At 33.3% G+C, this 17,509-nt stretch overlaps 1 protein-coding gene across 1 annotated transcript in view; it reads right to left on the reverse strand.

Annotated features, from left to right (window-relative positions):
* Positions 1-394: 394 nt before the first annotated feature.
* The window catches only part of PTEN (phosphatase and tensin homolog), a 59,527-nt gene continuing 42,412 nt past the window's right edge, over positions 395-17,509 (reverse strand). The window contains exons 5-8 of the mRNA XM_070432756.1: positions 14,902-15,043; positions 10,135-10,298; positions 7,292-7,516; positions 395-3,875 (exon numbers count right to left, since the gene is read on the reverse strand). Coding sequence (XP_070288857.1) covers positions 3,690-3,875; positions 7,292-7,516; positions 10,135-10,298; positions 14,902-15,043 — 717 coding nt within the window. The 3' untranslated portion in view covers positions 395-3,689. The remainder of the gene's footprint in view (positions 3,876-7,291; positions 7,517-10,134; positions 10,299-14,901; positions 15,044-17,509) is intronic.

Consider the following 17,509-nt stretch of genomic DNA (forward strand, 5'->3'; position numbering starts at 1 on the left):
AAGAATGAAAAAGCCACAAACTGAAATCTGAAGTATCAAATCCGTTCTGGGGAATTATCTGCAGACGTCTGCCTTAGTTTAAAAAATAAATGCACAAAATGTTCAATCTTGAAGTTTTTCAAGATTAGAATGTTATGTAATGTAATGTGCTTAAAACAATGTATTAAGTGTTGACTAAAGCCCTAAAAAGTGCCTTTCTCAAACATGAGTAGACTGATACTCTACTCCCAAGGTGACAAAGCCCATGTTTTAATAATCGTAGACTATGAAGGACAGCAGGGGGGGAAAAAAACTTAATAGAAAATGTATTAAGCACATTTGGCTGCCCGTCATTTAAAATTTAAACAAACTTAAGCGATTTAAATTATACTGATTTAATAAAACACCCACACAATGACAAGAATGAGACTTTAATCAGTTTTAAGTGGAGTTTATAACACTAAAGATAAAGGGTTGTTAACAAACACAGTAACAAATGGACATCTGATTTGTATGAGGCATTAATCTGTACACATATTTTTTGTGTATCCTCAGTGCATAGCATTTACACACAGAGCCACTGCTGCACAGCACAAGAGTATCTGAAGAGGCTGAATCAGAGTAAGGCTGTTTTAACAGACTGAAATTTTTTAGTATATATATTCTATATGAAAACAGATTGATCTTTTGAACTGGCAGGGTAGAAGGCAACTCTGCCACACACTGCAGTTAAAGCCCCCACTTTAGTGCACAGTTCCACCCCTTCCATCTGCATGCATGACACATTAACAGTATTTAAAGGTAAACGAGGCACTTTGTGGCAACCACAGCCATCGTTATAAACATATTGCACAAATTTTCTAGAACTAAACATGTAACTTGTACCCTACTTTTATTTTTTTAAAGCTGAAACATTTGATGCTGCCAGTAAACTCCACGTAAGTTTATAACCTGTGCCACAGCCAAGAAGGGTGATGCTATTTATTCAACTACCCTTTAACAATTATGGCAAAAAATATTCAAGAGGAGCTACAGAGGACTTGGGATGGTACAGGGCCCAATTGTAAGCTTTCTTAAAAGTGATGCCTTCAAGTAACTTCAGACATGTAAGCGGCTGCACATCCAAAAAGTCTATGAAAACATTCCAGAAACTCAGAGATTACCTACAGAATGCATTTCAGGCTAATTATGAATACTGTCATAAATAAAATTTTAATTAGGACTAAAAAACTTTCAGTCATAGCAATTCTTGTCAAATTCTATGGGGATGGTAACTGAAATAAAGGAGAGTAGTATGTATAATATATATTTATATATATATAATATATATATAAAATGCCATTTTTCCATTTCCAATGACTACACCATAAAATGTAAGCAAGGCTTCTCAAAAACATTGAAACATTCAAAATCAAAACCCTCATTCAGACCTTCACATTCCAAAGGAAAAATAATAACAGTGCAAAAGCCCATTATAATGTCATTATTTATGACCTGGCCCTCCATGTTACATATCAGAACAATACAAGTTATGTTTTAATATACTGTGCCCAAAACTGTAACAAATAACAGTAATAATAACTATCTTCAAAACATCAATGATTTTCAACTTAGTCAACAATTTTCAGCTTTTACGAAAGGTGGCATATAAATTCCAATGGTGAGATCTTAGGAATAGTTGTCTCTAACCTTACCAATTTAATTTATGAGCAGTCAATCAATTCTTTATATAACAATGTTTCAATATAAATGTGTAAATCCTAAGAACTTTGTTAAAAATTTAAAAATTTTATTTGCTGAATGAAAACTGATGAGGTATGGAAAACATGTCAACATTATTTACCAAGAATATTTTAGATGAAGTTCTGCCTAATCTATTTACCATCAACCTCTATAAATGCTGCTTTAATAGGTCCTATGCAATCTGTATTTGTAAATTAGCTAGGTCAGACCACAGCTAGTGAACAATTTCAGCACCAATAAGTTATTGAAAATGAGATTTTACACCATTAAGAAATAAATTGGCTGGATATTCAAATGTTTCAAGGGCAAGCTATTATTTGAAAGACACCAAATTTCTGGGGGAAAATTCTTTTTTAAATAATATCTTCACATTAGCTTTACATTAGTAGTTGTACTCTGCTTAAAATAGTATGCAGTCTGGGCATATCAAATATATGATACTTAAGTGAAAAAGAAGCCCTAGTTCTAACACTAGCACTATCAAGAAATAATTCAACACTGCACCTCTAAAAAAAAAATCTATTCTCTCAATAGCAAATTGTTAAAAGCATTATGTGGGACAACTTCTACTGAAAAAGTAAATGCCTTATTGTTTGTGCAGTGTTGAAATTTACTGCAACTCTAATTTCCTTTTTAACACAAATAATGTCCTTTTAAATATAAACATTATATGTATTCAGTATTCAAGTAAAATTCCCTAACAGTTAATGACATTTAAAAAATGTGCAAAACTGCAAAACTCATTGTAATAGAATGTGTAAGGTCAAAAGGGTGGAACGGCTGACAGCTATTGGACTGAATAAGTGCATCATAAATCTTTAAAGAAAAAAAACTGCTTACTGTAGAATCTCAAATTGAAATTTCCTGTGCAGCATTACAAAACAGTTTATATTTAATGAGAAAAAAGAAGCTTGCAGACAGCACATGAAGCATCCACAGCAGGTATATGATTGAAAACTAATAAAATATGTGTAAGTTGTTGACTGATGTAGGTAATAAGAGCATCTTTTAGCACTGGCCTTGATTACACAGGAGATGGAGCATTCATTACAATTGAGAAAACATATTTAATAAATCATTGTCAATTTTTATAATGTTTCAAGCCCATTCTTTGTTGATAGCCTCCACATTTATATGGTTAAGTCATTGTTGCTGTGTTTCTTATCTATGACCACATTAGTTTTATATCCCTTCATTTGTGGATTCTTAAGATGTTGTGCAAGGTTCATTCCTGTACCCCAATACAGATTCACTCCCTCTAGCTGCCTTTTCTAGCACCAATATGCTTTAAAAAAATAATAAAATGCACAAACAACAAGCAGTGACAGCGGCCAATTCCTCAAATATCCAGATTAATAACTGTAGCATGCTAAAGAAAGGTGTGTGTAAATAGCTGGAGATGTTACATGGTCCAGAGTCCAGCATAAAATATGTTCCTTTCTGAGCATTCCCTCCATTCCCCTAACTCGAATACATGCATTAGAATGTAGCAAAACCCTTTAGAAACTCCTCCAGCCAACTGCAAACTTATCTGTTGCCACAAGTGCAAAGGGGTAGGATGTGAACCTGTATATCATCACAAAGCTCTTTAGCCACTTCAGTTGGTGACAGAACACACAATGAGAAATTCCTACGTATACACATCAGTCTGTCTCCACGTTTTATAAAACTGGAATAAAATGGGAAAGTGCCATTTTTATTTATCCTAATTGAATTTTAAATGTTCTTTTGACACAAAAAGGTATATACATGACACAGTTACACAATCTTTTTTCAACTGGACAACAAGTGTCAAAACCCTGTGGATGTATAGGGTAAAACAAGATTGGTCAGGAAAAGAGAATTGTTCCTATAACTGGTAATCTGACACAATGTCCTATTGCCATTAAAAAAAAAAAAGGTCCATTTTCAGTTTATTCAAGTTTGTTTTCATGGTGTTTTATCCCTCTTCATAAAAAAAAAAAAAATCAGACTTTCGTAATTTGTGTATGCTGATCTTCATCAAAAGGTTCATTCTCTGGATCAGAGTCAGTGGTGTCAGAATACCTATAATGATCAGGTTCATTGTCACTAACATCTGGTGTTACAGAAGTTGAACTGCTAGCCTCTGGATTTGATGGCTCCTCTACTGTTTTTGTGAAGTACAGCTTCACCTAGAGGAAAAAGAGAAAGTTTAAATGGAAAATCTATAAATCAGACTAATCTTAAATTACTTAGTATAGATATATACTTTTAGCAGATTCATTTTTAAGTACTATGAAAAACATGATCTTTAAAAGGCAGCTGGCCTTTTAAATGACCCCCCCCTTTCTTAAAATTTCTTACACTGTCTTTTCCTATATGCTGAAAAGATAAACTGGCATGTTAATATATATTTTTAATAAGCATTAACTTCAAGCATTAACTAAATATACAAAAGAAATATACACTGAGACTGAAGTTCATCAATAGTTCACAAAATATATTTTTATCACAAAATTCAATTCACTAACAATTGAGTTCCAAAAGAATGTTTCACTTACTACCTATCTGAAAATCAATGTATTTTCTGATATAAAAATACTAAACAAATACAAATATTATCCTATATAATAAAAATCTAATATGCCAAGTGTCTTGACCATTGGTTCAACCAGTTGCTATGATGTGCACTGACCACCAGGGAGCAGACGCTCCAACAGGTAGGTTAGCTTGCTGCTGGGGTCTGGTCCGATAGGGACAGGGACTGGGCAAGACGGGCCGGACACGCCCTGGAGCCCTCCCGCAGTCCCTCCCCAACCCTGATCATGCACCGGTAGGGGCCCTCTACCTGGCCTGTGCCCTCTCACAATCTGGGACCACTCGGGGGGTGTCGGAGAGCTAGTTTCAGCCTGATCCCTGCAGGCCAGACCGAGGGACCCCACCAGTGCACGAATCCGTGAATCGGGCCTCTAGTACTATATAAAATACTGATCAACGATTATGTTTAAGATCTCATTAGCCCTAAAAACTTCACCTGAAGGATGGAGAAGTTAATATCATACAGTGGTTTAAATAGACAGCCAAGGGCCTTACAGGCTTAGATGAAATAATTGTCAAAACAGCTCTACAAGACAGGGATTCCATTTTAAAGCAGAGGAAGCTAAGGCCCAGAGAGATTAGGTAACCTGCTGAAGACCACATATCTAGTGGGATTTAAATTGGAATCCCTTGCTTCCTCTATTATATCTACAGCCTCTCCCCACATTATCCAAGAGTCATCAATTTTTCTCCTTTTACACCAGTAATCCATAAACATTTGCTCCTGGAACAACAAAGGGGTCAGGAGCACCAACTCTTGTGCAGTTGGAAATTGGTGTATAACTTTCGACTCCCCAAAAACTTTACAGCTATTCCCCTGGTACCCATCAGGGATTGGTTCCAGTATCCTCCAGTGGATACCAAAAATCTGTGGATGCTCAAGTCCCTTATATAGAAGGGCATAAAACAATGCATACAGTTGGCCCTGTTGGTTGAATCTGTGGATGCAAAACTCGGGGTTACAGAGAGACGACTCTATATTTATTGAAAAAAATCCTCATATAAGTGGATCTGCACAGTTCAAACCCATGTCACTCAAGGGTCAACTGTATACCTGATAGCTTTTCATTACCCCTCACTGCCACTACTCTAGTCCAAACCACCACCACTTCTCATCTGAACTAAACCACTGCAACAGTTTCCAATCTTATCTCCTCTTCAGCCTATATATATTAAAGAAGTGGACAGAGTGAACATTCAAATTACATCTTTCCTGTGCTAAATACACTCTAATGTCTTCACATTCGGACCAGTGTGCTTTAGTCAAAATGACTTCTTATTTATCGATCCTCAAATACATCAAGCTCATTAATATCTCAGGCCTTTTGTACCTGCTCTTCCCTCTTTTCTCAGATATTTGTGTAGCTCACTTATTTCATTTAGGCCTCTAATTAAATGTCAGCTGCTTGGGGAGACCTTCTCTAACCATTCAGTTAAAAAACACACAAGATCATTCTCTATCACATCTCTATTTTTAAAAAAATATTTTTATTGATTTCAAAGAGGAAAGGAGAGGGAGAAAGAGACAGAAATAGCAATGATGAGAAAGAATCTTTGACTGGCTGCCTCCTGCATGCCCCCTATAACCTGGGCATGTGCCCTGACAGGGAATTGAACCCTGACCTCCTGGTTCATATGTGAACGCTCAATCACTGAGCTACGCCAGCCGAGAGCCTCTGCTTTATTTTTTCATAGTATTTACCAACATGTGATATTTGTTTACTGATAATTAAAATAGTTTTTATTTGTAATCATAAGTATAAAATATAATATTAAAACAGAAAACAATAAAACTAGAGCAAGTTATACTTTAAAAGCTAGTGACTGAGAAAAATGTAGACTTAGAGAAAAGAAAGTAAACAGAAACCTGTGGATTCTAAAAGACACTTACTTCTAAATACTTTAAAGAAATATATGATCTAAAGGTACTTAATATTGGATCTATTTTCAGTTAAAATCTGTAACCACCCCCTTTATTTTATTACTACTAGCAATATTCTTACACTTATAAGCTATGATTAAGATTGTCATATATATACATGGAATGAAGAAAAAAAGTAAGAATTTTTAAAGAGAGAAAGTAGGAAGGTATGGTCAAAGCAAGGGGAGGAAGTCAAACAGAGTATGAAATAGGAAAGGGAAAGAAAAAAAAATGTCAAACCTCCATTTCAGAACCTGGGGAATTATTACCTATGCAGAGAATCGGAAACACATACACACACTCACAAATATATGAAATTAAAACAAACCAAATAATTCCATAATAAGAGGAAACAATTGTAGAAAGGCGATAAGAGGAGAGGATGATGAGAGAACGCCTTTCAGGCCACATAAAATTGAAGAGAAGATTAGAATATGAGAAGGGTATCTATGTGAAGGGTAGGGAAAAGGCTGAGGGTGGAGAGGTACAGGAAGAGGAAAAGAACTGGAAAGACCAGAGGCAGAAGAGCTTAGCACTTTGAAGAGATGAAGAAAGACCAATATGAGTTAAACTTAGGGAAAAGGGAGAGAATGTGTCTCCAGTTGATAGTAGGCCTGTGCTAAGTAATGCAAATCACTGTAGGGCATAACAAAGACTGTAACATCTTAAAAATTGTAAACAGGAGTGACACAATCAATCTATTTTTAAGATCACTGTGAGGGACTGAGAATAAATTGGAGGAGTACAAGAGTAAAATCAGTGAGAACATCCCATATAAATTCTTCTCAAATAATTAAGAGTTCTCTTCTACACCCATTTCTCCTTCATATCCCACTTATTTAACTCCTCCCAAACGACTGCCTCAAATTTAACCAAACAAAAAGAAATAGGGAAAGTACAGTTTTCATGACTTTTTACACAACTTGAATTTTATTCGAAACTATCAGATTGCTGCTACATAAATATTACTTCTAAATAATATTTAATTTAAAAACTAGTCAAGCAAGGCCTTCACTAGCTATATACCTAGAATAAAAGAAGCACACACACAGAGCCACCCACCAACTCCTCAAAATGTTTTTAACTGACCTTAAAATTTGGAGAAAAGTATCGATTGGCCTTGTCTTTATTTGCTTTGTCGAGATCATTTTTTGTTAAAGTGAGTACTAGATATTCCTTGTCATTATCTGATCGCTCTATACTGCAAATACTATCAATTTCTTGATCACATAGACTTCCATTTTCTACTTTTTCTGACGTTTCCTCTGGTCCTGGTATGAAGAATGTATTTACCCAAAAATGAAACATTTTGTCCTAAAAAATAAAATGACATATTTTTAAAAAGAAAATGTTACCTATATTCAACATTTGCCACAAGAAGTCAAAATAAGCCATGTTATTTAATATTTTGAATAAAGGTAAACACAAAGACTAATACTTAGCAATCTGTTTTATCTAATTCACATGATTTTCTTTTCTTCACATTTAACCAAAAATGTAATTCCACAAGTTATAAGATAGCTTACTCTTGCTTTAAAACCTTAAGTAAAATATCTCCTTTCTAGTCTAATATTAGCCTTTAAAAATGTTTTGAGTTTGTATGTATGTATGTATTTAAAAATTCAGAATTGGATTTAATTTCCTCTATGTTTCAAAAAGCTATTACAAAATTTACTTTAACAAAAGTTCTTGAAGTATTCAGGTCCAACTTCCCAATGAAGCAAGGCAGATACATTTTTACTGCTATAGCAATACAAACATTAAACAGCTCTAGTTTCTTAAGTAACAATGAATGTTTGAAAAAAATTCATAATAAAATAAAGTAAGTACTTCTGACTTTTTTGTTATAAAACGCTTATTTTTAAGGAATCACTTCTTACTAATAATATGAGGTCTTGTTAATCAAAAATGGCATCAGAAGTTCATTACTTCAAACCTTTCTTAACCAACCAAGAAAATGCTCCCTCGCTTACTAGAATTTGGTCTGCATGGATCATTTGACAATTAAAGATGTACAGCCTTGTGATACCTTATCTAGTCATTTAAATATTTCATTCTAATTTATCTTTAAGTTATCCCACCCATGAAAGATCTTAAGTATCATATCTTAAATGTCTTTGTAGCTTTTAACAGTACTTAGCACTGCCTTTTAAAAAATATTTGTTAATTTTAATTATTTTACCAGTCACTTAATTAGTAACTACACACATTTTTTACTTAGAATCAGAAGAAAATAAGCTAGTAATATTCAAATTTCCAAAAACGTGAATTCCATATAAATACACTGATTATACTAAACCTGCTTTTGTTTAAATCACTGCAAACATTTATAACAGGAAGAGAAAAATCACATAAAATGAATGTAAGTAATCCAAAATACACATATATTATAAATATTTAATCGAATCTTTAATTTTACATGCATGTGTTAATGTAATGCACAGGTGATAACTGAAATGTGAATAAACACATTCCTAAAGGTACAGGGAAATAGTGATTCAGGTGCCTGTTTGTTTTTAAAAGCAAAACATAAGATTTTAAGTGTACTTGTCTTACAATGAATAGAAGAAAAAATAACTACCTTAATTTTAGAACATTTGCTAACACTTCTTTGATTTTTTTTTTTAAATAGTTATCTTCTTTTTGTAGGTTTTTACTGATTTTTAGAGAGAGAGGAAGGGAGAGGGATAGAGAGATAGAAACATCGATGAAAGAAGAACATCATTGATCGGCTGCCTCCTGCACACCCCCCCACTAGGGATCGAGCCCACAATCCTGGCATGTGCCCTGAACGGACATGGTGACCACACCGGCCGGCACTTCTTGGATTATTAAAAAATAGTTTTCAAAGTTACTGAAATATATTTATATAGGACAGGTAAGAACTAGGTTTCTGGTGAAAAAATCAGTTTAACATTTTGTGATTTCCTAACTACTTGGATTCTAAATAAAGAAAATTATATTTCTTCTAATAAGTCAAAGTAGAGTTAAAAATTTTTGTAGTAAATGAAACTTTCTCTTCTTTCAAAAAAAGAGCTAAAAATCAGGAAAACTAAATCAATCCTATTACTGAAAATTTCTAAAAATTGGTAATGTGCTATACAGATGTTTAAAGAGGCAGTAACAATATACAAAAGCTAGTATTTTTGTTCATCACCAATTAAAAATTTTGTACATTAGCTTCATCTTAAATGTTCACTTATTTTTTAAAACAAGATAGTTTGTTTTAAAATGAGCTTACATTTTCTAAATATAGATCAGTAAGATTCAAACCTCACTTTTTAAAAGCTGTATATTTAAATAATACCACATTTTTTTCATTCTTTATTACTTCCTCTTCATACCTATTTCTCTTCTAGCTAAAACTCGGAATACTTAGTAAATTTGAGGAAGCAAAATATAAAATGACCTAGTTGTAAGAAACAGAAACCAAAATGGGGGAGAGTGGTTTGTGTCATACAAGACCATGAAACAGATCTTATTTATACATACAGACCAAGTTTATTTGAAACTCATGATCCCTTGCTAACTTCTTCTCAGGTAATTAATCACCCTTCTAAGAGGATTATAACTGATTTCACGTAGTATGTATACAATCTTTAGTATTTTTACAAAATTTCTTTGTATAACTCAAGTTAAAGGAAATTCATCTCAAATTACATATAACTTTAAAACGTCTTTTGTCCTTTTCCTTCTAATAGGATTATTTACCATTATAATGGCTCATCAATGCCATAGTAAGCAATGCATGCAGAAATCTAACAGAAAAACAATTCTAATTCATTAGATATCAGTCATAAAATGAAATAAACCTTTTAATATCTCCTTACTGACTGATCTGCCTAACCAAATACTTTACACAAAAGATCTGAGATTACTATTCAAGGTACGGTTATTTTTTATATTTTTCCAAATAAAAGTAAAGTGCAAACCTTCTTTAGCTTGTTCTGTTTGTGGAAGAACTCAACTTTGATGTCACCACACACAGGCAATGGTTGAGGGAACTCAAAGTACATGAACTTGTCTTCCCGACGTGTGGGTCCTGAACTGGAGGAATATATCTTCACCTTGAGCTGGCAGACCACAAAATGAGGATCTGCATGGTTAAATACATATAAGTATCATTTCACAGGAAATGCCTTTAACTAGCAAACTGTCAAAAACTATTTTAATTATTAATATTAGCGATATATACAAAATAGTAATTCTGCTATTATAATCCTGATCTAAAACAAATTAATAAATATAAATTAGGTCAAAATGTAATCAATACAAGATTTTCCCTAATCTGAACCTTCAACATAAGGTTCTATTGCTGGCATGAAAGTCAATTCTATTTCAAAAATAGTAAGTCCCAAGATTAGACTTCTAGCACTATAGTAACATAAGAACTTTAACACTAAAATGATGTTAAAAATGCTTAAAATAACTTTCTGGCACATCTATGAACTGTAAGTTTTAAAAGTTATTTTGCTGCAATATTTTAAAGTCTCTATCATGTAACAAAATCCACAAAATTCAAATCATTACATGTTCACAAGAGGAAAGAAAAATATACTCTCTACAAAGTTATACTAAATTCCATAAACATAAGTCTCAATATTTATAAAAATATTAACCATCATTCATTTTACCTATAGCTCACACTTTATTTTTAAAGGTATATAAAGCCAACATGATGAGAAACAGGAAGGAGAGGATTTGAAATGTCTGCTGCTAAATACAACAGACATCAAGTACAAATTGAAGTGCACCACCTCCCTACCCCCACTTTTCATTAACAAGTATTTTTTTTGACTTTGGCTTATGTCTGTTTTAAAATAACTGGTGCCCAGCCAGAGTGACTCAGTGGTTGATCATCAACCTGTGAACCAGGAGGTCTCGGGTTTGATTACCAGTCAGAGCACATACCGGGGTTGTAGGCACATACCTGATGGGGGCGCGTGCAGGAGGCAGCCGATTAATGATTCTCTCTCATCACTGATGTTTCTATCTCTCTCCCCACCTCCCTTCCTCTCTGAAGTCAATAAAAATTAAAAATAAAAATAAAAGAATTAAAATAACTGGTAAAATATGATTTCTCAAAATGTATCATGCTTATGTATTAGCCATGCAACTAAAAGGTAGTAATGACAAAGTATAACTAATTTATGGTACAATAAGTTCACAAACAAGTTCATTAAAAAGAGAGTGACTAGCCTTAGGAGGGTTAGAAGTGGGTTTTGAAGGAAACATGTGAAAATGAGTAAGAAATAAACGCAAGCTTGCATAAACTGCATGAGAAATATATATGTGTATATATACACATACACGTACATACACACATAGAAATAAAATTCTTACACCAAAAGTCATTATCCTTAAAGATGAAAAAAAAAATAGTATCCCATTCTTTATCAATAAGACCAACAATTAAGAACAAGGCAAAATGCTATCCAAGCTAAATGAATTTCCCAGTTTAATAAAGATCTAGCTCATCTATACAATATCTAAAGCAACATGAGCCATCACATAATAAATAGTAGGACTGATCAAAGCACATGTGGTTATTCTAATTTGGATTTATAAGACATTTATCTTAAGAAAAAGCTCTCTAAAAAAGAGGAAATATTACACTAACAATCTTTCAACAATTTCTACTTCCTTGACTAAGGACTCAAAGTACAATGAGCCATTTTAAAAGATAAATTTTACTGGGAAGTCTATCTTGAAGAAACAAATAAACAAGGTATGATTTCATTTCAAAGTGGTGAATAAAAATCAACCAGAATGAAAATGCTTTGTAACCTTATTAATTCTAACTCCACTAATTCAGAATCTGATACTCCTGATTTTAGAACTTTAAAAAGTTAATTAACTATACAAGTTAGATTTCATCTAAAATGTGTATCTACAAGAATTTTAAATTATAACAATAAGCTAATTACAAATCAGTGTTACTCAGAATTTCTCTCAAAAACTAAGCCAAAAAGTTGTAATAAAAATCAGTGGAAAAGATTTCCTCAAATCACTAGAGAAAAATAATTTTCTTTACAATATGAATTTAATATTTAGATAGATAAGACAAGACCAACATTAAAGAAAAAAAGTTATAAATCCCTGACAACTTTGCAGAAGACACTTTCTTTTCACAAGTTTGTTTTTTTCACTGATTCCTCTTATTCCTCTTGAATGCAGTTGTTCCAACTCCCCTTGTCTGAGTCCTCACCATTTCCCTCTGAGCCTTCTCATCCTATAGCCTCACACCACATTTAATTGAAAGGCTTAACTACTATGTCTCTTTCCTGATGCTTCCCAAAATATCTGATATATCCTCTCATCTAAACACTTGGGTTGCGGGAAACGAGTTAAGTCGGCTCGCGTGAATTGCGTGTACTCCGCGGGAGCCGTCTTAAACTCGGTTCATATAGATTTGCGGTGGAGTGCGGGAAACGTGTAAACTCGGGCCGATTGTAACTGCGTATTACCAAATATTTCATTTCAATCGAACCCATACTTCAAAAGATATAGGCATTTTAACGCGCCATCTTATATTTTGGCGGGAAATTCACCCGCAACCCAAGTGTAAAGATTCAAACCCATACTTTCAAGTGCTCACTGAATACCTATCCTTCAGGTGAACAGCTTACCTTCACTTGAATTAAAACATATTTAAAACTAAAATGTCAACATTCATGTCCCCAAGTGAATTATTCACCTGACCAGAATAGAAACTCCTGACAAAATTTTCAAATAAAAATGGCAGAAGAAAAAATAAACTAATTCCATTTTATTGCTCCAGCAAAGCACATCTTGCTTAGAGCAAGTCATAAAACTGGCTTCCTTTGTCCACCATCTTCCACCTCTTGCTATCATCACTTTCTACACAACTGTACTGTCAACACAGCATTATCACTGGCACTGTAGTATTTATCATATTAAGTCTGAAATCCTCATTCAAGGTTCTCTAACAGGGAGCCACACTTTCTATTCCTATTCTATTCTCTGTCTCTGCATTTCTTGTCCAGCTCATTTCCTTCTGCTGTGCTTCAATTCCAGCTATTTCCTAATGCCTGTAATACTTCCCTCAGTTTTAATGTCAATGTAAACTGTATGCTTTCCCCAGTGTTCAATACAGAGCTGGACTTCCTTCATGAAACTGACAATCCCCCAAAACTTTTTCTTAGCATTTATAATTTATATATACGACCTCCTACTTAATCATATATAGCTTTACTACATAGTATTAAATCAGAGTGCATAGAAAATTAGTAAAGATTAAAAAGATTTCAGTAGTCAGTATGAATTAATACTGAGACCAAAACAAAAAACAAAAAAACACAATATTTAAATGTAGAAAAGGAGAATTGGTGAAATTTTTTAAGAGAAGCAATGTGAAAAACATTATATAAGATTACTAAACTGAATGTTCTCTTTTTTCCCTTATTATTTCTCTAATATTTTATGCCTTTCTTTTGGCTCTTATACTGATATCTGTACTATAGGAAAAGCATGAGTTTTTTCTTCCTTTTTCCTTCTCTTCTATGAATCTGTTGAGCTCCTAGGTTTTATCAATCACCTCTGATAGCTTAGTGCCTTGCATCCAGCAGTCTTCAAAATTGTACTGAGATGACAAAAGGATCAAAGAGGCCCCTTAGAAGCCTTTATCATGCTATATTAATAAAACTGTGGTCTCTGATAAAATTGCCCTGCTCTAAGAATACAGAAAATATTTGATGAAGGTGATCATACCTATCTGACAAAGATAAACAACATCAAGAAATTAATTTCCTAGGTATAAATTAATTTAGGGATAAAAATTGTTTTAAATTACATAAATATTTTAAGTTTAAGCAAAACTTAAAGCTAAAAACTAAAACCACTAATGAATTGCAAAATACCGCTGATATTAGAATTATTAAAAGAAATAATGTGGTGGTATCTTATATCGAAACTACAAAACTGCATTATAAATACTCAAATCTAAATCCAGATTTTCTCTAATACTGCACACACTTTGACTCAACCCTATTCAGTCAATATACTCTAGCCCGTCATCATGTCTTATCACTTTTTCTTTTCTTCTTTATTGTCCCTGTCACCATTTCTATCAAGATCTAGTCTTCCTTAAGATATGAAGAAATTGGTCCGTGCTTCAACCCCAGTAAACTGATGAACCCCACTGCCATTCTGATGCTGGATGTGACAGGACAGGTTTTCTAGCCATCTAATCAAAACTTAAGCTGCAATTAGTAATTGCAGCACAGAATTTTTCCTTCATAAATACAATTTGGTTTCAAAGACATTAAAACATTGCTCTTGGCTTCTTTAGACCAGTGCACTAAACAACTGAGCTAATTAATCAATATGGATGTTTCAGAAATATATATATATTCCTGCATAAATTTTAAGTGCAATAAATTTCTTTCTAGATATTTTAAAAATATATTTTTATTGCATTCAGAGAGGAAGGGAGAGGGTAGAGAGAGATAGAAACATCAATAATGAGAATCATTGATCAACTACCTCCTGCACACCTCCTACTGGGGTTAGAGCCACAACCCAGGCATGTGCCCTGACCAGGAATGTAAATGTGACCTCATGGTTCATAGGTCTGACACTCAACCACTGGGCGACATGGGCCGATTTTTATATAAACTTCTACATATGTTAAGAAAAGTGTTCCAGTACATGGAAGAATGAGAATTTGGAGCACTTACTGCAGGTTCCGCCACTGAACATTGGAATAGTTTCAAACATCATCTTGTGAAACAACAGTGCCACTGGTCTATAATCCAGATGATTCTTTAACAGGTAGCTATAATAATACACATAGCGCCTCTGACTGGGAATAGTTACTCCCTGGTGGACAGAAAAAGAGAAAAGCCAAATTCAAAAGAAATGTTCCATTATAATCATTTCACTTAAATTATTGTGGTAACTGGGTTGTACCCATTGAAGAACAATTTACATTAGAAATTTGACCTTAAATGATTAATATTTAAATGCAGCTCATTAACAAAGTAAATCAGAGCAACATCATCTGCCATTGAAATTTACATTTGTCTGATACATTTTTAATAAACTATTTTTTAACCTTAGTTGTTTTATGTAACTCTTTGTATATGATTAATCTCTTTTAAAAGAGACTTTAAAGTATAGGTTATACACATATTTCAAACCTAGACTACTACCAAACCAGAATACTACCTAGATACCACAACACAAAATATGTAATGTTTTGATCATATTCTATGCATCAATATTCTCAGATCATCTTCTCTAGTATGAATTCACAATCTAGATTTCTCAGTTAAAAACGTAATTTTCTACTTCAGTAAACTTTTCACTGGCACTTCTAAATTCAGAAATAATGTAGATTATTTTAATATATAATGTTTGCTTGTAGCTTGGAAAACTACATTTCAGAATGATCACAAGATTGTTACAGGAAAGTAATTCACCAAAGGAAGAAATGTGGCTCTTAGGAATGGCTATTATTACAATGACAACATATAACAGCAGTCATTGTATATTAAACGACATGTCAAACATTTTACATATATCCCTAACACTACTACAACTCTACCAAAAAGATCCTATCACCTCTTATTTTAAGGATAAACAGTCTGAGCATAAAATAGTTATTTTGCTCAAAACCTGCATCTGAATCTAAATGTGAATGTGATTCTAAAATATTTTTTTAATCCTCATCTGAGGATAGGTTTGTTGATGAGAGAGAGAGAGACATCCATTGGTTGTCTCCAGGGCTGATTCTAAAACTTTTTATTCCCTCATCTGGGTTTTACTAATAGCATATCTACTAACTATGTGATTAAAAACAATAATAAGACTTTTTTGAGCTCTTATTTTTTCTATTCATAAAGCATCTCCAAAGTTCAGCGTATTATAGTGCTTTAATTCTAAAGAATAATGTATTAAACAGTGGTGCATGAATTACAGAATCCTTGAGACTAATATGAAGCAGTCCACTGCCATTTTTCTCTCCACACAGCATCCTTTCTCCTTTAGGAAGCTATCATTCTCCCTGTGGTTTGGGGGTGTGGAAGGTGGGCTCTATTCTTCAGCTTCAGATATATGTCCCAAGCCTCTGGCCAGAGTGTTTAGTTAAGAAATGGGTACATGCCCTAATCCAGTGAAGCCAGAACTTAATCTAGGAATTTAAGCTCAAATTGTTGATCTCTTCCCACAGCAGTTGCTAAAGCAGGCAGAATGTAAAGCTAGAGCTACTGGGACTCATAACTGGCCATTATATTACAGAGAGCCTGCCTGAAAATAAAGTATATATATACAGTACAGAGAAAGGAAAGAGCTGAGAGAGATTCCTGACATCTGTTAAGCATCTAGATCCAGGCCAGAGTATTTTTAGCGTTATATAGCCAATAAGCAAGTCTCCTTTTATGTTATTTTGAGTTAATTTGAAATTAAAAGAGTGCTAAGACATTATAGTACAAATGCTTCCCCTCCCCCTTTTCAGTTTCTATTTCTACTTCTTTGGGGATCAAAATAATAAAAGAAAAATAATTCAGACAAGAGAACAGTACAGTAGAAAGAATACTGGATTTGAGTTTAGCAGTATGGTTTTGAGATATACAGCGATATTAAATGACCCAGGGCAGATTGATATTTGCAGATCTGTTTTATCATTTATATTAGAATGGGACTGAATTAAATATCAAGGTCCTTCAAGGTATAAAAATCTTATAATTTTATTAATATATAAATTGGATAACAAGGCTTACATACTGTGTATTAGAACACAGTTTAGTCCAGGAGAATTAATATGTTAGAAAAAAATAAAAATGTTATATAAGAGGGTTTTTTTTAATGTTTTCTTAATTTTTTAAATTATTGATTTGAGAGAGAGATATATAATTGGTTGATTCTTGTATGTGTCCTAACAGGGGATTGAACTGGCAACCTTGGTGTATCAGGATGATGCTCTAACCAACTGGGCTACTAGGCCAGGGCAGAAGAGTTTTTTAAAAGCTGAAAAAGAGGATAATTATAGCTTATTTTGTTTTAAATAAAGAGAAAATGATAAAATTTCATTTGGTTACTATCTGGGGAAATTTAGTATATAGACTAGAAAAAAATAACCTGATTATGACAGGGCATAAAAATTCATTCCTCAGAAAAATGAGAAAATTCCATCTTCTTGGGTCACTTAGAATAAAGTTAGTATTAATTATTCTAAAAGATTTAAGTCTTCATTAAAGGTAAAGCTTATAAGCTCACTTACAGAGATCATAACATATAGGAACTGTCTCTCTAATTATTGCTTTGGAAAAAGAAAAACTAAAGTTC

The sequence above is a fragment of the Myotis yumanensis genome, unplaced genomic scaffold (assembly GCF_028538775.1).
Source record: "Myotis yumanensis isolate MYYU_CA2020_CCGP unplaced genomic scaffold, mMyoYum1.0.hap1 SCAF_13, whole genome shotgun sequence".
NCBI lineage: Eukaryota > Metazoa > Chordata > Mammalia > Chiroptera > Vespertilionidae > Myotis > Myotis yumanensis.